Raw genomic sequence first — 21,158 nt, 5'->3', positions numbered from 1 at the left:
GTTCCAGTCCTCATGGCCACCAACAGGTCATGCTTTGCGCATTTCCTTAGTATTTCACAGGGATATACTCAGTGCATCAGGTATTATTACAGGTGATAACATTACACTCGGTGCATCAGGTATTATCATGTTATATATTTATACTCATCAGGTATTCTCACAGGTGATATAATTACACACAGTGCATCAGGTATCATCACAGGTGATATAATTATACTCTGTGCATGAGATATTATCACAGGGGATATACTCGGTGCATCAGTTATTATCACAGGTGATATAATTACACACAGTGCATTAGGTATCATCACAGGGGATATACTCAGTGCCTCAGGTATTATCTCAGTTGTTCTTTGTAAGGGATATGACCGCTTGGTGGGCAATGAGGACTAGAATTAAGAAGCACTGGTGTAGGGGACAGAGTATAACTTTAGGATCAGACTACACAGGACTTGTTTGTAGTCTGTTACCATGGAGACCTATAGCTCTGCATAGACGCTGTAGACACAGAGGGGTAGCATACTAAGATTAGTTGTAAAATCGCTGCTTTAAAATTGGTTTGAAGATTTTCATTATGGACCTAAAACCGTAATTCTTTCCCTCAGTTACATTTTTACAATTTATCTTGACCGTTCCCACCCACTGTCTGTGCAGTATTAGCTCTTCAGGTCTCTTGGTCAGCTGTTTGACCCCGCCCCTTTGGCACTGAACAATTGGATGTCACAGTTCTCCCAGAGATGCCCTAATAGCTATAGCTATATATAAAAAAAAAACCTTTTGATGTTTTCTGTCTGTTCTGGTCCTTTGGACTCGTCTTCATATTGATCGGTGTCACTTGTCTGTTTACTCGGCAGCATCAAAGATGAAGATGAACAGATGTGTCCGATCTGCCTGCTGGGCATGCTGGACGAGGAGAGCCTGACTGTATGTGAAGAAGGCTGCAGAAACAAGCTCCACCACCACTGCATGTCCATCTGTACGTCACCCACTCCTGTGCATGAGGCACACCTCACCTGTGCACCCCCTAGAGGCAGGGCAGGGAGCTGCACTCTGTGTGGGGTTTAGTGGTTTGAGCACCCGCTTTGTCATAAGAACACCTGCTTATTGGCCACTAAACCTTTAAGGGGACCCTGTCTCAGTGACAGCGCAATATAGCTTGTTATAGAGCAGAAGAAGCTGAGAAGATTGAAAGAGTTTTGTCAATTACTCAAACACTTTAGAAGTCCAGTGGGCGGTACTACCCCGATTGACAGCCTCATCTGTATGTGTGAGCATATAAGTATGGCTTAAGAGTTCAGTAGGCAGTCCTAGTCAGTGATAGTCAGAGATCATGTCAATCACGGATTAAAGGGGTACTTTTTCTTTCAGATCAACTGGTTCCAGAAAATTATATAGATTTGTAATTTACTTCTATTTAAAAATCTCCAGTCTTCCAGTACTTATCAGCTACTGTAAATCCTGCTGGAAGTGGTGTATTCTTTCCAGTCTGACACAGTGCTCTCTGCTGCCACCTCTGTCCATGTCCATAGTAAACCCCATAGAAAACCTCTCCGGCTCTGGACAGTTCCTGACATGGACAGAGATGGCAGCAGAGAGAACTGTCAGACTGGAAAGAATACACCACTTCCTGCAGGACATACAGCAGCTGATAAGTACTGTAAGACTTCAGATTTTAAATAGTTACAAACCTATATAACTTTCTAAAACTAATCTAAAAGAAAAATATTTTTGCTGGAGCACACCTTTAAGACCACCCACTGGACTCCTAGATCCTAAGCAGAGATATAAATATATCAATTATTAGTTCTGTTTAATCTTTTTTTTTTTTTTTTGCAAAACATGTCAATCTGCTCAGCTTCTCCTGCTCTTTAACGGGTTCCTTTCAAAAGGAATCTCCACCTTTTAATATATAATTTTAATATATATGGTTTCTCCTTCTAATACAAAGCTCCAAATCCCTGGCCTAGAATGCCGCATTCAATGGCGGAGGTTGCCGGTATTAGAATAATGACAGCTACTTTCTTGCAAAAACAGCGCCACCCCTGTCCCCAGGTTGTGTGCAGTATTACAGTTTGGCTCCATTCATTTCAATGAAAGTGAGCTACAAAACCCCTACACCCAACCTGAGGACACTAGGGGTGGATAACCCCTTTAATGTTGTAGTTATTTGCAGAGTAGCAGCTGTGTTGCATTGCTGGGAAATGCTCCATGTCTAAAGGGGTTCTCTAGCTACTCTCTTCCAGAAACAGCGCCTCTCTAGCCCTTAATTTGTCTGTCATATTGCAGCTAGGTTCCATTAAAGTCAATGGAGCAGAGTTGTAATACCACACACAACCTGGGGACAGGGGTGGCGCTGTTTTTGGAATAAACAGCTATATTGTATGCTATTTAGTCACATGGGACATAATCTATACCTATATCCACTCCCTTTTGTCCTGTAGGTTTAGTCATCATAATAGAACAAATATGGCATAGTGCAGCTATTCCACATTATCTCCAACCTAGTCCATAAAGATTTTCTGGGGATAGCAGTGTAAATCCCAATAGGAAGCAGGTTAGGGCCCTGTTCACACCTGCTTGCAGTGTTTTTCTTCAGGGACACCTCAGCAGAACCCATCATAAGCCAGTGGGGTCGATCAGGTGCTGCTGGTCTCTGTTGTGCAACTGATGTGTCCCAACAGAAAGCATAACTGACGTGTGGTCAAGGCCCAACCTATGGGTATAATAGCGTAGTATGCGGAGAACCGTGCATGTAATGTGTGAGCAGATGGCGCCATCTGCTGGAGACATTTACAAACGTTACTGTGGCCTTAGCAGTCAATGTAAGTAAAGCTGCAACATTAGTAGTGCCTCCTTAAAGGGATATTCTGACAAGAAAGACAGAGAAAAAAAATTAGTATAGCATGTATGTAATCTACCTTTTTTTGTTTTAATGAAGATGTATTGCAAAGTTACATAACTTTATTACAGAAATCTAAAAAAAAAAAATAATAATTCACTGGAATTCCCTTTTAAAGTGGGTGGGACTGAGCTGTGATTTGCTATGTGAAGACTTGCAATAAAGTGTCACTGTCATTGTTTTTTTTTTTTTGCAGAAGTCAATAGTACAGGTGATTTTAAGAAACTTTGTAATTGGATTTATTAGGCAAATATGCAATTATCTGCATTCAAAAAGCCTTTCCCCCTCCTCTCTCTCATTCACTGCTCATTATCAGGAAATCTTGACTCTCTTACATCAGTCGAGCCCTGTGTAATCTATGGAGAGGGGAGGAGGAAAATTAGTCAGCCAGCAGAGAGCAGAGAACAAAGGATTACACAGCTGGACCTGTGTTAAAGCTGTTTTTCAGAGGTCAGAGAGGTCAGTGCTGACTTCAGAGGAGAGAGCCGGGTGATATAGCTGTAAATTAACTCTTTGTTGTCCTGTTTTGGTGCCTCATCTCCCTCTACCCCTCCCCTCTCCATAGAAAACCGTGAAGACGGGGGAGAGCTTAAAACTGCTTTTTCATGATAAAAATGCATTTTTCACCTAATAAACCCAATTACAAAGTTTCTTAAAATTGCCTGGACTATTAATATCTGCAAAGAAATGTAAACAACAGTGACACTTAGCTTCAGCTAACTGCAGGGGTGGAATAGAACAGATACAAGAAAAGGATCCCTGTGTCATGCTCCGCCCTGTTAAGCTTAGTTGTATGGTATTTACTGGAGTTACCCTTTAAAGGGGTTATCCAGCCCTACAAAAACATGGTCACTCTTGTCTCCAGTTCAGGTGCAGTTTGCAATTAAGCTCCATTCACTTCTATGGAACTGAGCAGAAAACCCCCGCTTAAGCTGGAGACCAGAAAAAAGCTGTCTCTGGAAGAAAGTGGCCATGTTCTTGTAGCGCTGAATAACCCCTTTAAGCCTGAATACACACAGCACAAATCCATGGAAAACTGGTAATAAATTGCTGTGTCCACGTGGTAAAACTTCAGCTGAGATTCCCAGATATGTTGCACTTGGATTTTGCTCTTGCTCTTCATATCCGCTCCTCTTGTGTCTCATACAGGGGCGGAGGAGTGCCGACGGAATCGGGAGCCTCTCATCTGCCCTCTGTGCCGCTCAAAGTGGAGATCTCAGGACTTCCACAGGTCAGTCTCATCTCTGTCTCGTGTATTAGGCGAGAAGTTTGAGCCAGTCGCTAAAACAAAGATGGAAGGAAGTCAGGCTTTAGATGCCTGGTGAAATTCCTCCTTATTACTGTGTTAGTAATTGTTTGACTCTCTGTTTGCAGTCACGACCTGCCGGGCCCTGTGGATTCTCCCCCCATCCTCCGTGCTGCCCAGCAGCCACCCCCCCTCCAGCATTCACCTACAGCTGGATCCCAAAGAAGGTCCCAAGACTCCAACCTAAACCTCACTAACTATGGGGTGCAGCAGATTCCTTCCTCGTACAAGAACATGGCTGAGCCCTGGATTCAGGTATACACACTGTGTTATTGGGGAAATGCACTAGATGGAGAGATCAGAGGGTGATCAAAACCTCCAGCCAGCTCTCCATGCGTAGGAGCCGCATCAGTATGTAGAGTCTGTTTGGATTATCTGAATTAGAAACTGAAGGTTCACTTGTTTTCTGTTCAGGATATTATGGTTGATGTCATCCGGGGGGGTCTGTGTTCTGGAACCTCCATCAGTCTGTAGTATAGAAAGGTTACACCAGGGTCTGTTAGCATGGATTTGTTACAAAAACTTAAAGTGTCACTGTCGTGAATTTTTTTTTTGCAGAAATCAATAGTCCAGGCGATTTTAAGAAACTTTGTAATTGGGTTTATTATCCGAAAAATGCATTTTTATCATGAAAAAGCAGTTTGAAGCTCTCCCCCCTGTCTTCATTGTTCTCCTATGGAGAGAGCTAAACAAAAGACCAAAACAGGACAACAAAGAGTTAATCTACAAATCCCTCACGGGATATCTCTACTGACCATCACCAGTGACCTGTCTGAGCTCGGATTACAGCTGTCACCGTGCCTGTAATCCTCTGTTATCTGCTTTCTGCTGCCGGCTAACTCCCTCCTTCCTCCTCCCCCCTCCCCTCTCCCTAGAACAGACAGGGGACGTCTCCTGCAACAAGTCACAATTTTCAGATTTTTCAGAGTGGATGAAAAAGAGGAAGGAGGGGGGGACCTGGGAAAAGGCTTTTTACATGCAGATAATGGCAGATTTGGCTAATAAACCCAATTACAAAGTTTCTTAAAATCGCCTGGACTATTGATTTCTGCAAAAAAAAAAAAATACGACAGTGACTCTTTAAGTCATCTACCTAATAATAACAAGTTATTCATTTTTTATTAATCATTAATTATTATTATATACTTATATTATTTATTAGTATTATAATTTTTATTTTATTTTTTGTATTTTTATTAATAAATATTATTAAATTATTTATTCAGTAATGAAACAGCTTATCCTATCATTTTAATTAAGTTTTCTCTTTTGTGTATACAGTCATGGCCAAAAGTTTTGAGAATGACACAAATATTATATTTTCACATGATCTGCTGCCCTCTGGTTTTTATGTGTGTTTGTCAGATGTTTTTATCACATACAGAAATATAATTGCAATCATATTATGAGTAACAAAAGCTTATACTGACAGTTAGAATGAGTTAACCCATAGCTGCACCAGGACGTTATTGAACGTCCTCGTGCCGCTATGGGAGTTCAGAGGGGGGTCGCGCGGCGACCCCCCTCTGAACTGCCGCGATCCCGGGTGCCGCGTGTAGCCCGGGATCGCGGCTATTAGCGGGCACGGTCCGATCGCCGTGCCCGCTAATTAAGTACTTCGAAGCAGCTGTCAAAGTTGACAGCTGCTTCTAAATACTTGATAATCTCCATACCTGGTGGTCTAGTGGGGGGATCGCCCCCCTGCGGCGCGATTGCGGGGGGGCGATCCCGGCATCCATCCCGGGCTGGGGTCTGCTCCGTAATGGCGCTGATCCCGGCTCGGCATTCTATTGCTTTTGGCTGCAGCAGCCAAAAGTAATAGAACACCGATCTCATGGATTCATGCAGTATAACTATACTGCATGGATCTCTATGAGAGATCAGAGTGCATATACTAGAAGTCCCCCAGGGGGAATAACCCTAACCCCAGGGGGGCTTCTAGTATATGTGTAAAGTAAAAGAAAATCCCCTCCCCTAATAAAAGTCTGAATCACCCCCCTTTCCCCATTTTATAAATAAAAATAAATAAATTAATTAATAAACAAACATGTTTGCTATCGCCGCGTGCGTAATCGCCAGAACTATTAATTAATCACATTCCTGATCTCACATGGTAAACGGCGTCAGCGCAAAAAAATCCCAAAGTTCAAAATTGCGCATTTTTGGTCGCATCAAATCCAGAATAATTGTAATAAAAAGCGATCAAAAAGTCATATATGCGCAATCAAGGTACCGATAGAAAGATCACATCATGGCGCAAAAAATGACACCTGACACAGCCCCATAGACCAAAGGATAAAAGCGCTATAAGCCTGGGAATGGAGCGATTTTAAAGAACATATATTTTCTTTAAAAGGTTTTAATTTTTTACAAGCCATCAAATCAAATAAAAGTTATACATGTTACATATCGTTGTAATCGTAACAACTTAAGGAACATATATAACGAGTCAGTTTTACCCCAGGGCGAACATAGTAAAAACAACCCCCCCCAAATAAAAAAAAAAACATTTTTTTTTTTCAATTTCACCACACATATAATTTTTTTTCTGGTTTCCCGGCACATTTTAGGCAAAAATTACATCTGCCATAGCAAAGTACAATTAGTTGCGCAAAAAATAAGGGCTCATTTGGGTCTCTAGGTGGAAAAATGCAGGCGCTATGGCCTTATATACACGAGGAGGGAAAAACGAAAACGCAAAAATGAAAACTGGCTGTGTCCCCTAAGGGTTAATGCAGCAAGTCAATATTTGCAGTGTTGACCCTTCTTCTTCAGGACCTCTGCAGTTCTCCCTGGCTGCTCTCAATCAACTTCTGGACCAAATCCTGACTGATAGCCGTCCATTCTTGCATAATCAATGCTTGCATTTTGTCAGAATTTGTTGGTTTTTGTTTGTCCACCCGTCTCTTGATGATTGACCACAAGTTCTCAATGGGATTAAGATCTGGGGAATTTCCAGGCCATGGACCCAAAATCTCTGTTTTGTTCCCTGAGCCATTTAGTTATCACCTTTGGCAAGGTGCTCCATCATGCTGGAAAAGGCATTGTTGACCATGGTTAACAGAAGAGAAACAATGATGCCAAGCACCAGCCTCCTTTTAAAGCGTCCAGTGGTGTCATTCTTAGGGCCCTATTCCATCGGACGATTATCGTTCGCATAATCGTTAACGATCAGAAATGACCGCTATTGCAAAAGACCTGAAAACGTTCACTCATTTCCATGGAACAATAATCGTCACTTATGATCGTATTTGCGATCGTTCTTTTTCTTCGCTATTGCGTTCGTATCTACTGCGAACTACCGACCCTATTCAATGCGACCTTATTTAATGCAAACGATTTGCGAACGAACAACGATAAAAATAGGTCCAATTCTTATATAGCGATCAACGATTTCTCGTTCGGTCATTAATCGTTAACTGCATTTCAACCGAACGATTATCGTTTAGATTCGAACGATTTAACGATAATCTGAACGATAATCGTCCGGTGGAATAGGGCCCTTACTTAATCATGACAGATTGATGTCCAGCCCTGTCCTAATCACCCACACCTGTGTTAATGGAGCAATCACTGAAACGATGTTAGCTGGTCCTTTTAAGGCAGGGCTGCAATGATGTTGAAATGTGTTTTGAGGGATAAAGTTCATTTTCTAAGCAAACATTGGCTTTGTAAGTAATTACTGTTAAGCTGATCACTCTTTATAACATTCTGGAGTATATGCAAATTGCCATTTTAAAAACTGAAGTAGTAGACTTTGTAAAAATTAATATTTGTATCATTCTCAAAACTTTTGGCCATGACTGTACAGCTCCTGTGCATCTCCATGGTAAAAGATTACAGTCAAACCCTGTGTAGTCTGATCTGCAGTTGTTACTCTGTTTTTTCTAAGGCCTGGTAAATCAGACTACACAGGGATGGTTTGTAGTCTGTTACCATGGAGAGACACAGCTTTGTTAAAAATAAAAAAAAATAAAAATGTAAAAATATTTTATTTCTTATAAAAAAAAAACAACTTTTTTCCAAAATTTTCACTTCCATTTTTTTTCTCTCTAGGTTTTTGGAATGGAACTGGTCGGCTGTTTATTCTCCCGCAACTGGAATATCCGAGAAATGGCGCTGCGGCGCCTGTCACATGACGTCAGCGGGGCCTTGCTGTTGGCTAATGGTGAAAGCACTGGAACGTCCGGTGGCGGTCCTCCCTGCAGCACCACTCCCCACTCTGCCAGCGGCTCATCTCAGTCCACTATCTCAGGGGATGTTGTGGTCGAGGCGTGCTGTAGCGTGCTGTCCATGGTGTGCGGAGACCCCGTCTACAAAGTCTACGTCGCTGCTTTAGTACGTTTCTCCGAATGTTCAAGTGGAGTTTGTTTTACTTTTTTTATTTTATTTTTTTTATTTTACATCTTACAAATTCTAACTTGCAGAAAACCTTAAGAGCCATGCTGGTGTACACTCCCTGCCATACCACCGCCGAGCGGAAGAAGCTGCAGAGACTTCTCAACCCCGTTGTGGAGACCATTCTGGTCAAGTGCGCAGACGCAAATAGGTAACATAACGGTGCTTGGACTTATGCGCCATTCATGAAATGGGGAAAGTTTTGTAAATGTACGTTGTTTGTTTCCCTCCTGCAGCCGCACCAGTCAGCTGTCCGTGTCAACGCTGCTTGAACTATGCAAAGGACAAGCCGGGGAGCTGGCCGTGGGGAGAGAGATCCTCAAATCCGGTTAGTGACACTGGTCCAAAATGTTCTCTCACCCCGATGCAGCAATTGATTGGGGCTAAACACCCAGACTTTGACAGGTCGAAAGGTTTGATTTACATCTACAATACAAGTGTCAAATACAAAACTACAATTCCCATCTTGCCTGGACGTCAAAAGCTAAAGCTTTGGCTGTCCAGGCATGATGGGAATTGTAGTTTTGCAACAGCTGGAGGGCCGCAGGTTTGACATCCCTGATCTACAACTTGTCAAACAAAAGTGCCCATTTGTAAACTGCGATCTACAACTTTCTGTCCTAGGTTCCATGGGCATCGGGGGTGTGGAATATGTCCTGAACTGTATCCTGGCCACCCAGCCGGAGTCTAACAACTGGCAAGCACTGCTGGGCCGCTTGTGTCTCATCGACCGGCTGCTGCTGGAATTTCCTGCTGAGTTTTATCCCCACATCATCAGTGGAGACGTCATACAGGCCGACGCAGCCGTCGAGAGGTATCCGGGCTGTTGTGCTTATATGCAACATGGGGAATTTAAAAAGAAATTTGTTCACTCTAGAGGTGCAGGCCCAGATACCCCTCTGCCACATATTGTGAATAGAGCAACACCCTCCTTAAAGTGGGTAGTTATGGCTCTGGGGGTCTTATGCTCATTGCCAAGGGGGGATAGGTACTGCTGTGGGGGGTCCTATGCTCATTGGTAAGGGGTAATTGCTATGGAGGTCTTACCTTCATTGGTAAGGGGCGATAGGTAGTGCTGTTGGGGTGCTTGTTGCCAGTGGGGATAGGTACTGCTCTTGGGGGGGGGTCTTATGCTCACTGCCATGGGCAAAAAGTACTTCTCTGGGGTTATTGTGCTTGCTGCCAAGAGGGCTAGATACTGCTCTAGGTGTTTTATGCTTCTTGGTACGCAGAATAGGTACTGCTCTTGGGGGTCTTATGCTCGTTGCCTATAGGTATAGATACTTGGGGTTCTTATGCTCCACTGGTAAAGGGAAGAGGTACCGCTCTGGGGGTTTTATGCTTTTTACTTAAGGGGCTTGTTACTGCCCTGGGGGTCCTAAGCCCATAGCTGGTAATGCTGTAATGGCACCCATGCTGCAGTGTAGGTTGCTTGTTTATACAAGAGTTTCTGCAGCAGTAAGGAGACCCCACGTGTCTAGTAAGTAGATGCCCAGTTGCTGCCCACCTCAGATGGTGGTTTTAGCTCCAGTCCTATAAGTGATGCTCTTCCTTTCTCTTCCAGGTATAGGAACCTGCTGTCCCTGCTGAATTTTGCATTGCAGTCCATTGACAATTCGCACTCGATGGTCGGAAAACTGTCCCGCAGAGTGTTCCTGAGCGCGGCGAGGATGGTGGCACGAGTCCCCCACGTCTACGTCAAGCTGCTGGACATGTTGAGCGCCACCAGCTCAACGCATTACAGCCGCATGCGGAGGCGGTTAATGGCCATTGCCGAAGAAATGGACATTGTGGAGGTCATACAGCAGGGGCTGGAGGATTCACAAGCTTTCGAACACCGCAGGGAAGCGTTTGTGCAGCCGTCTGCCCCTGCAAACTCCCCCGTCACCTCACAGCGGAATTCCCCCGATCATACTATGCAGCTATCAGGGAAGGTTGGGAAGGACCCGGGTTTCTCCAGAGCGGCTTCCAGCCCCGTGAACTTGTGTGAGACGCTAGAAGCCATGTCCCTGGGTCTCCCGCTGTCCACCACCCCAACTGAGCAACCAAAGCCTGCCATCCAGACAAAACGCAGACCCCTAAGTCAATGCTTGAACTCTCCCTCCTCCTCTCAGCCCCATTCCTTGTTTCAGACGTTGCCTTCCCCTTCCTCCGCCCCATGTGGGACAGCTGGCCCTGTCTCCGATGTCGCCAAGCCCAAACCTCAGGGATTTGCTCCCTGTAAACTTTCCTCTGCTTCTCCTCAGACACAGAGGAAGTTTTCTCTTCAGATTCAGAAGCACCATTCAGGGGGTAAAGAACCTGAAAAACTCTCGCCCGTATTTACCCAAGCCAGACCGCTGCCTTCTCCTCAGATACACAGGCCAAAACCATCCCGGCCCACGCCAGGCGACATGGGCAAACCTGCAGAATCTCCAAAAGGCAATATGACTCTAGAGCTAAACGTTTCCCACTGTGACAATAGTGGGGGTGGTAGTAGCAATGCTGTGATACCTAGTGACGACACTGTGTTCACGCCCGTGGAGGAAAAGAGTCGCCTCGATGCCAACACGGAGCTTAATTCCAGCATGGAAGACTTACTGGAAGCGTCCATGCCGGCCTGCGACAGCACAGTCACCTTCAAGTCGGAGGTGGCCGTGCTGTCACCGGAGCGGGCAGAGATCGACAACACCTATAAGGAGGACGTGAGTCACAATCAGAAGTGCAAAGAGAAGATGGAAGCCGAGGAGGAGGAGGCGCTGGCCATCGTTCTGGCCATGTCTGCTTCTCAGGACGCACTGCCGGTCATCCCCCAACTACAGGTGGAGAACGGCGAGGACATCATCATCATCCAGCAGGATGTAAGTGTACTCTGGTGTGGGTGGGCTGATCATACCAGTGTCCCAGGGGGGAGGTTACATATGTGCAAAATCCATAGTGTATGGGCAGGAGCTCCGGGTATATCATTCTTACATTGTGCTCCTCTCATGGTGGCAGACTCCAGAGACGCTGCCCGGTCATACCAAAGCAAAGAATCACTATCGGGAAGAGGTGGAGTGGCTGAAGGGGCAGCAGATCGGACTGGGTGCCTTCTCCTCCTGCTACCAAGCTCAGGATGTCGGAACTGGCACCTTAATGGCTGTAAAGCAGGTAAGAACCTGTGCCTGCCCGTCATGTGGTACATCACTGTGCCCCGCTGTATATAGAGGGTCATGTGGTACAACACTGTGCCTGGCTGTATATAGAGGGTCATGTGGTACATCACTGTGCCCCGCTGTATATAGAGAGTCATGTGGTACATCACTGTGCCTGGCTGTATATAGAGGGTCATGTGGTACATCACTGCCTGGCTGTATATAGAGGGTCATGTGGTACATCATTGTGCCCGGCTGTATATAGACCAGGGGTGTCAAACTAAAATGCACAGTGGGTCAAAATTAAAAAAAAATTGGACAAAGTCTCGGGCCAACCTTGATAATTATTGAGGCGCGAATGCGGCGGTCCTGGCAATGTCAGTGGTGTGCCTCTCCCAGCCCCGTGCACTATGGTAAATGACATGACATGATAAATTGCTATGACATGATTAAACCCCAACCCATATAATAGCCAATACCCCAAAAATTGCCCCACATATTAGCCAGCCCTCCCAATAGTGCCCAAATATTAGCCAGCCCCCAAGTGTCCAATGTAGTAGCCAGTCCTCCCCATAGTCTTTTATAGTAGCCAGCCCTCCCCATAGTCTCATATAGTAACCAGCCCTCCCCATAGTCTTTTATAGTAGCCAGCCCTCTCCAGTAGTCTCATATAGTAACCAGCCCTCCCCATAGTCTCATATAGTAGCCAGCCCTCCCCCATAGTCTCTTATATAGTAGCCAGCCCTCCCCATAGTCTCATATAGTAACCAGCCCTCCCCATAGTCTCTTATATAGTAGCCAGCCCTCCCCATAGTCTCATATAGTAGCCAGCCCTCCCCTATAGTTTCATATAGTAGCCAGCCCTCCCCCATAGTCTCTCATATAGTAGCCAGCCCTCCCCCCATAGTCTCATATAGTAGCCAGCCCTCCCCAACAATCTCATATAGTAGCCAGCCCTCCCCATAGTCTCATATAGTAGCCAGCCCTCCCCAACAATCTCATATAGTAGCCAGCCCTCCCCAACAATCTCATATAGTAGCCAGCCCTCCCCAACAATCTCATATAGTAGCCAGCCCTCTCCAACAATCTCATATAGTAACCAGCCCTCCCATAGTCTCTTATGTTGTAGTCAGGCCTCCCCATAGTTTCTTATATAGTAACCAGCCCTCCCCATAGTCTCATATAGTAACCAGCCCTCCCCATAGTCTCTTATATAGTAGCCAGCCCTCCCCCCATAGTCTCATATAGTAGCCAGCCCTCCCCAACAATCTCCTATAGTAGCCAGCCCTCCCAAGTAGTCTCATATAGTAGCCAGCCCTCACCAGTAGTCACATATAGTAGCCAGCCCTCCCCAGTAGTCTCATATAGTAGCCAGCCCTCCCCTATAGTCTCATATGGTAGCCAGCCCTCCCCTATAGTCTCATATGGTAGCCAGCCCTCCCCTATAGTCTCATATAGTAGCCAGCCCTCCCCTATAGTCTCATATAGTAGCCAGCCCTCCCCTATAGTCTCATATAGTAGCCAGCCCTCCCCATAGTCTCATATAGTAGCCAGCCCTCCCCATAGTCTCATATAGTAGCCAGCCCTCCCCAGTAGTCTCATATAGTAGCCAGCCCTCCCCTATAGTCTCATATAGTAGCCAGCCCTCCCCAACAATCTCATATAGTAGCCAGCCCTCCCCATAGTCTCTTATATAGTAGCCAGCCCTCCCCATTAGTCTCATAAATAGTGGGTCGGAGTTTGACATGACTGGTATAGAGGGTCATGTGGTACACCACTGTGCCCGGCTGTATATAGATGGTCGTATGGTATGATACATTGCTGTGCCCGGCTGTATGTAGAGGGTCATGTGATACATTTCTGTGCCCGGCTGTATGTAGAGGGTCATGTGGTTTGGTATAATTCTGTACATATTTTGGACGTTAGAGACATGGTGATTCCCCATTGTAACACCTCCCATCTGTCTTCTAGGTAACCTATGTCAGGAATACCTCCACCGAGCAGGGAGAGGTGGTGGAGGCTCTGCGGGAGGAGATCCGTATGATGAGCCACCTCTGTCACCCCAATATTATACGGATGCTGGGGGCCACCTGCGAGAAGAACAACTACAACCTCTTTGTGGAGTGGATGGCAGGTAACCCCCATCGTCCAGACCCCCCCCCCGCCCTGCTGTGTATACAGCTGTAACCCCAGATCTCCTCCTGATTCTTTGCTCTCCTTCCAGGCGGTTCCGTCGCTCACCTGCTGAGTAAATATGGAGCCTTCAAGGAATCCGTCATCATCAACTACACGGAGCAGATACTGCGGGGACTCTCCTATCTGCATGAGAACCAGATCATCCACAGGGATATTAAAGGTAACGTGCAGCATGGATGTTGGGGGTTGTAGTCCTCGGCATCATACTCTGTTAGCTTTGCACAGCCCTATGGGGACCTTTCCTCTATATAATTACACCATCTGCTTTGCTTCTTGCAGGTGCCAATCTACTGATTGACAGCACTGGACAGCGGCTGCGCATTGCTGATTTTGGAGCAGCTGCCAGACTGGCCTCGAAGGGCACTGGCGCCGGTGAATTTCAGGGCCAACTACTGGGGACTATTGCATTTATGGCACCGGAGGTACGGTAGTGACGTCACTCGTCTGCGTATGAGCTTGTATCACGTGTTTGTGTATCTTATTGATGTAATGTTGGTGTCTTGTCCAGGTGCTGAGGGGGCAGCAGTACGGGAGGAGCTGCGACGTCTGGAGCGTTGGTTGTAGCATAATAGAGATGTCCTGCGCCAAACCTCCGTGGAACGCTGAGAAGCACTCCAACCACCTCGCTCTGATCTTTAAGGTAAAGGATTGCTTCTTACTTCCCAGAGCAGAATGGGGGACAGTGCTGCTACCAACAGTGGGGATAATACAAGAACGACAGTGCTACGAATTGAGGGAGTGTTAGAAATGGGGGTGGTGCTGCTGACAATGGGAGAGGGGTGGGAAAGGGCATAGTGCTGCTGATAGTGGGGGGTGGGGTGGGAAAGCTTACAGTGCTGCTGATAGTGGGGGGTGGGGTGGGAAAGCTTACAGTGCTGCTGATAGTGGGGGGTGGGGTGGGAAAGCTTACAGTGCTGCTGATAGTGGGGGGTGGGAAAGCTTACAGTGCTGCTGACAGTGGGGGAGTGGTAGGAAGGGGAGAGTGTTGCTGATGGGGAGGGAGGGAGGACAGTGCTGCTGTGACACTAAGGGAGTGGTGGGGAAAAAGGGACAGAGCTGCTCACTAGGGGCATGAGGACCGTGCCGCTAATAGTGGGGTACTGCTAGCAAGGGGACAGTTCTGCTGACAGTGGGGAATGGGACTGTGTTGCTGACGAGGAGGGAGGGAAGACAGTGTTGCTGATGGGGAATGGGGGACAGTGCTGCTGCTGACAGTAGTACAAGAAGGACAGTGCTATCAATTGAGGGAGTGTTAGGAATGGGGATGGTGCTGCTGACAGTGGGGGAGGGGTGGAAAAGGGCACAGTGCTGCTGACAGTGGGGGAGTGGTGAGGAAAGGGACAGCTGCTCACTGGGGGCATGAGGACAGTGCCGCTTATAGTGGGGGACTGCTAGGAAGGGGACAGTGCTGCTGACAGTGGGGGAGTAGTAGGAAAGGGGGGCAGTTCTGCTGAATGGACTGGTAGGAAACAGGACAGTGCTGCTGACAGTGGACAACTTTCCTGCTAGTGCTTCTGCTCTATTGTGTTTGCTGTTGCACTGTGTGGCGCTGGAGGGGGGAGGGTGGGTGTGTATTATGTCAGCATAATAGGTAGTGTAGGTGCTGTGCGGTAGTACTATTGCTGTAATTGTGGTCCTTCATAGGAAAACTAGGGAGGCCGAAGTCACATGGTTAAAAAAAAAAAAAAAAAAGGCTTGTTCTTCTACAATGATTTTTGATCTCACAACTTTTTTTTTTTTTGCATTCAGATCGCAAGCGCAACAACGGCCCCCACCATCCCAGCTCATCTCTCGCCTGGGTTGCGGGACGTGACCCTCCGGTGTCTGGAACTTCAACCTCAAGACCGGCCTCCCTCTAGAGAGCTACTGAAACACCCGGTCTTCAGAACAAAGTGGTAGAAGAGCCAAGAGACGGCATCTTCCACGTGCTACTGAGGGGGAGGGGCTCTTTGTATCAGAGCCCCGCCCCCCTGCCACAAATGTGTCATGTAGCCGCCCTGCACCTCACCAGTCCAGGAGCTGGCCGCCATTATTCAGGTGTTGGCCTATTGGGAGGTTCAGTTCCAAAATTTGAGATCATCTTCTCGTTTTCCTTTCTCTATTTATTATATATGAGAATGGCGCCTCCTGGCGTGAGCGCTGCGGCACGGTGTACTGCAGGGGGGTGGGCGACCCTGTGACATCACAGCTCCCGTGGCCATAGAGAGGATTGCAATGTGTACATACTGTCTACACTGTACAACTCCCCACAACCCGCTGACTTCCTTCTCATGTCTCCTATATTTTTATATAATAAGGTAATGTCATTTCATATGTCGGGGAGGACCGGGTGATTTTTATTGGTTTTTATTCTTTTTAAGTTTTTTTTTTTTTTTTTTTATTCTGTTGCCAATATTTCCCCTTTTGAGTAACCTGGAAATGATAAAGATAAAAATGATTGGCTGTGCTTAAAGGGATTATCCAGGATTAGATACACAGAGCAGCTCTCTTCTCAACAGCGCCACCTCTCAGGTTGTGTGCGGTATTACAACGCTGCTCCATTCACTTCAATGTAACTGAGCTTGCAATACCACACCCGAACGGAGGACAAGGAGGGCGCTATCTCACAGCCACTATCTAGTTTGGGGTGGTTGGGACCTGGATAACACCTTTAACCTCTGATTCTTACAGTGGAGCTCTACTTGTGGTCTTCTAAGTCAGTATCTTGGGTACTACTCACCCGCTTTACCCTGCAAGCTCACCCTATTCAGGCAATGGTGAAACGCTGACCTCTAGGGGAGAAATGTAGTATTACATGGCGGCCGTTCACCCGTCTGTCATCTATATATCCTAATGGGGTATATGGGAAAGAGTTGTGTTCGTGTCTTAATGGATGACTATGATGAGGACACAGGCTGCTTTTTATGTCCACCATGCTTTACCCTGCAGCTCATCTGATTCAGATTGAGTATTGGACTGTCTTTGGGGTGTTACATATACAGTGCGCTGCCCCTCTGGTGTTGAGCGGTGGGCATCGCCTTTTAGCGTCCCAGCTTTGATTTCCAGGTTGCTCGGCTGAGCGGGACCCTCGGTGCACAGCTCCTCCTCCTCCTTCCTGTTGTATGTCGGTCAGGACACGACCGACTCCAAGTATCAAGTCCTTTTATTCTCGGGTGATTTTTTTCCTTCTAGTATTGTGGAGCACAAATCTATCTCAAACCAAATCAGAATGTGTGTGACTTGACTACAATCTCTGTGTTCTTTTGTTAAATTGCCAACTTGCTGCTGGTTTCCTTCTGTAATCCGCAGTGACGTCGGGGCCCTAAAGGTTATGGTAATATCTATCTCAGGGGAGATGATTCTCCTTGTGGAGACTGCCCTCTAGTGTTATGGATTTCTTAGGCCAGGCAGTGCTCCCTGGGAAATAAATATGCAAATTAGCTGCTCTTTAGCGCCATCTATGGGAGGCATCAAAGAGCCTTGATTCAGGTTTAATGTTAAAGGGGTTTCCAGTGCTACAAAAACACGGACACTTTCTTTTAGAGACAACACGAATCTTGTCTCCAGATCAGGTGCTGTTTGCAATTAAGCTCCGTTCACTTCAATGGAACTGAGCAGTAAACCCCGCCCAAGCTGGAGACGAGTGGGGCTGTCTCTGGAAGAAAGTGGCCATGTTTTTGTAGCGCTGAATAACCCCTTTAAGGAAGTGAGGTTGCTTTCTTCTAGGAACAGCACCACCCCTGTCTATAGCCACTGTGTGTGGTATTGCAGGCCAGCAGTGCTTCCCAAACTGTGCCACGTCCCCTTAGTTGTTAGAGAGGGGCAGTTTTTACCATAGGGACTATAAGCTGCACAGTCCTTTCCCTACGTGAAACAGTCTCTGAAGTAGCAGCATTCAGGATTGAAAACATATAGCTTGATTTCTTTGGAAAACAGCGCCACTCCTGTCTTTTCAGTTTGAATGCGGTATTGCAGCTCAGTTCTACTGAAGCGAAAGGAATTGTAATACCTCACACAACCTGAGGATACGGGGTGGCAGTATTTTTGGAAGTAAACAGCTCCTATGTTTTTGTTTTTTTTTTCTTATCCCAAATAATTACTCTTTAATGGACTTAAAAGAGAATCTGTCAGCTTTATATCGTGCTTAGAGCTTAAGTGTTAAAAAGGCTGTGCTGAGCGTCAGGATGCAGCCTCCTCCCTCCCCCACCCTCCCAGTCTTGCCTGATTGAGGCGCACAGATCTGTGCTGGAATATGAGCTCTGTATGTCAATCAAAGCAGGGAAGGGTGGGGGAGGGAAGAGGCTGCATGCTGCGGCTCAGCACAGCCCTTTTGAGTTCGGAGCATGATATTTTGCTGACAGATTCCCTTTAAGGACACAATTGAGAGGTAAAATAAGCAGTATTTTTCAATTTTTTGTGTGGATGTCCGACCTAGATGGTGATTTAAAGGGACTACGCAGCAATACTGGATGCTGCAGTACTGAGCACTGCCTCTAGACAGGGTGATGCTGTTTTTAGGGAATATCTTATGTCAGTGTTTTATATTTTTAAAAAAGTTTGGATAAGATCTATTGATCCCGACCAGTTTTGTTGCTTCCAAATCACAGCTGTCAAACTCCGGCCCTCCATCATGCCTGGACAACCAAAGCTTTAGCGCTGGCTGTCCAGGCATGATGGGAATAGTAATTTTGTAACAGCTGGAAGGCCGGAGTTTGACCTCCCCCTGTTTAAATCAGAACATGCTCATAAAGTGCCACATTTTCAGTCCGGTAAAGTATTTGCCCCGTTGTGATAGATGGACCTCGGCGTCCCGCGTATCACTGAAGGAAAGCAGCAGCCCCCCCCCCATCCCCCGGCGCTCCTCGTTCCAATCGATCCAATGATTTTTAACTCCTTGGAAGCCAGGTGAGGTTGTTGCACAATGAAAAAAGAAAAGAAAAAATTCCAATAATTCTGGGGCCTCAGGATCAGCTCTCGATAAGCTACTCGTAACGTCAATGTGAATATTCGCCAACGTTGGACATTCCCCCCCCTTTTTTTTTTCTTTTCGTGCGACAGACAAGCAAAATTCCAAAGAGTTAAAGCGACTGTTCCTCAATGTGAAGTCTCGTAGCTCTGACTGTATTGTACTTGATTCCTATATGATATATATATATTATGGTCTTGCACTCTTTCTAATGTACTGGAAGATTGATGGTTGTGTCGACGCTGCCCCCCCCTCCCCCGGCTGAATCAGTATTACCCCGTAGATCTGGCGCTTCCTCCGCTTGCTGCCATCGTGGTGCGCTTGTTTTTATGCAGATTTTTTGGTGTAATCTTATATTTTCCTTTGGATCAAAGCTGGACTGAGACTCGTATCGTATGGTTATTTGTGACCTCCTTAATGTTGTTTGGTACTTTCTTGAGTCTGTAAATAACGCTCCTTGCTTTTCGTGTGATTTCAGTCTCTACTACCTCAGGTGTCCTATAGATTTTCTTCTACCAAAGTTTTTTTGTTTTTTTTTTCCACAATGAGACTATATATATATATATATATATTGCTGTATGACTGATTCCTAAGACTTCCAGGGCTTAAGGGCTTAAAAAAAAGAAAAAAAAAAATGAGAAAAAAAACCTTCTCTTAGCACCTTAACTGTGCAAAAAGCAACATGTTGCCGAAAATCTCTGGGTTAAGATGAAAAAAATTAAAAATATATAAAAAAAATTAAATTTGGCTTCAGTGTATCCAATGTTATTTTAAGATATATCAGAATATTTTAATTATTAAAGGTTTTTAACCCTTGAGGCGATTTTATAGCATTATTTGTATGGATTTCTGGTGTTTTTTTTTTTTGTTTCCCCCCCCCCTTTTTTTTTTGTCTTTATAGTAAATAAAAAAAGTTTTGAAGAAATCGCTGAGTGTTTTGTATACAGGGGGCTGTTCACGGTTATGGCGTCCGTACAGATACATCCACAGATACATAGCATAGGGTTAAATTGTACAAAAATACATGAACAGCTAAACAACTGTACAGCGCCACCTATTGACTTGTAGAGCAGCTGCATTTCATTACTGTAACTGGGTCATGTGTTCACCAGCCCGACCCATAGAAAATAGCAGTGTTTATAACCGTACGGTTACTGCATATAAACCCAGTATACCATGGCTAATATTACCAATAACACTATACAAGGGAAAAATACTGCCATATACTGAGCACATATTACCACTAAATAAAAAAATACACAGACCAGTATTGCCCCCCCATATAGTGACATGTAGTGATTATAGTGCAGTTACATCCAGTGCCTCACAGGTGGTCAGACCGCCATGGTGATGTCTTTTAGCCATGATCTAGCTCTGCAGAATCTGTTGGAAAAACATCTCGGGCTGGGCACTTTCCTCAACTTAACCCCACATATAAGAGTCCAAAGTGGTAAAAATGCTCAGGGAGTAGATAGATAGCTAGAGACTACTTATGTACAGTGTATTCATCTAGAGTCCAGCCTGTAGAGCTCACAGGGCATTGTCTACACTGGATACAATTGTATCACTTCTCAGCTGAGAGCAGGTATAGGTTTGTTAACCAATGTCCACTCTTTGCAAATCATAGTGTACATGACATTCTCCACAATTAGCAACTTAAAAAAACAAAACATAAAGGTTTCCCTCTTGTCCCACCTGCACCCCTGCATCACAGACCTGGGGTGTCACTAGGTTTCCATGGCTGCTAAGGACCTAAAAGACCCCAGATTGCAGACCCTGCCAAAGACCATGCTGGGAGAGAGAAGTGAATGGAACAAGCTGCAAATGTCATATATGGATTTTTTTTTTTTAAAAGTCAACTTTATAAAGTTTGTTTAAAAAATATTTGGATATGTGGATAAAAAAAACACAATAGGAGTAAAATCAGAACTTAAGAATGATCATGTCATTGATTCCACATGATAAATGGCAGGATGCCAGCAGCTGCTGTAGAATGCAATTGTACAAATCGATATATCGAGATTTCTTACATGTAATTAAATAAATCCACCACTAGAGGACACTGGCGCTGTGCATAATTTATAAGACAGGCATTTCTGGGAAGTGTAATTATATAAATCTACCACTAGGTGTCACTTGTACCATTCGCCATTTATAAGAAGCATTTCTGGGAAGTGTAGTTATATAAATCTACCACGAGGTGTCGCTTGCACTGTTATCCTTTAATGTACATGTAATTGGGTGAAGCTACCACTAGGTGTCACTTGTATCGTTCACCATTCATAAGAAGGACTTTTCTGG

General features: G+C 45.5%; 2 protein-coding genes across 2 annotated transcripts in view; one reads left to right on the top strand and one right to left on the bottom strand.

The window, feature by feature from the left end:
• MAP3K1 (mitogen-activated protein kinase kinase kinase 1) overlaps positions 1-18,158 on the top strand; it is a 49,915-nt gene extending 31,757 nt beyond the window's left edge. Inside the window, exons 7-20 of the mRNA XM_069963331.1 lie at positions 855-976; positions 4,049-4,130; positions 4,274-4,460; positions 8,262-8,543; positions 8,633-8,754; positions 8,840-8,931; positions 9,228-9,417; positions 10,168-11,443; positions 11,580-11,732; positions 13,688-13,850; positions 13,941-14,072; positions 14,192-14,334; positions 14,421-14,552; positions 15,662-18,158. Of these exons, the coding sequence (XP_069819432.1) occupies positions 855-976; positions 4,049-4,130; positions 4,274-4,460; positions 8,262-8,543; positions 8,633-8,754; positions 8,840-8,931; positions 9,228-9,417; positions 10,168-11,443; positions 11,580-11,732; positions 13,688-13,850; positions 13,941-14,072; positions 14,192-14,334; positions 14,421-14,552; positions 15,662-15,811 (3,226 nt within the window). The 3' untranslated portion in view covers positions 15,812-18,158. The remainder of the gene's footprint in view (positions 1-854; positions 977-4,048; positions 4,131-4,273; positions 4,461-8,261; positions 8,544-8,632; positions 8,755-8,839; positions 8,932-9,227; positions 9,418-10,167; positions 11,444-11,579; positions 11,733-13,687; positions 13,851-13,940; positions 14,073-14,191; positions 14,335-14,420; positions 14,553-15,661) is intronic.
• The window catches only part of LOC138786767 (zinc finger protein OZF-like), a 419,299-nt gene that overhangs the window by 371,444 nt on the left and 26,697 nt on the right, over positions 1-21,158 (bottom strand). The window lies entirely within an intron of this gene.

The sequence above is a fragment of the Dendropsophus ebraccatus genome, chromosome 3, assembly GCF_027789765.1.
Source record: "Dendropsophus ebraccatus isolate aDenEbr1 chromosome 3, aDenEbr1.pat, whole genome shotgun sequence".
Taxonomy (NCBI): domain Eukaryota; kingdom Metazoa; phylum Chordata; class Amphibia; order Anura; family Hylidae; genus Dendropsophus; species Dendropsophus ebraccatus.
This window is presented reverse-complemented; position numbering and strand designations above follow the sequence as displayed.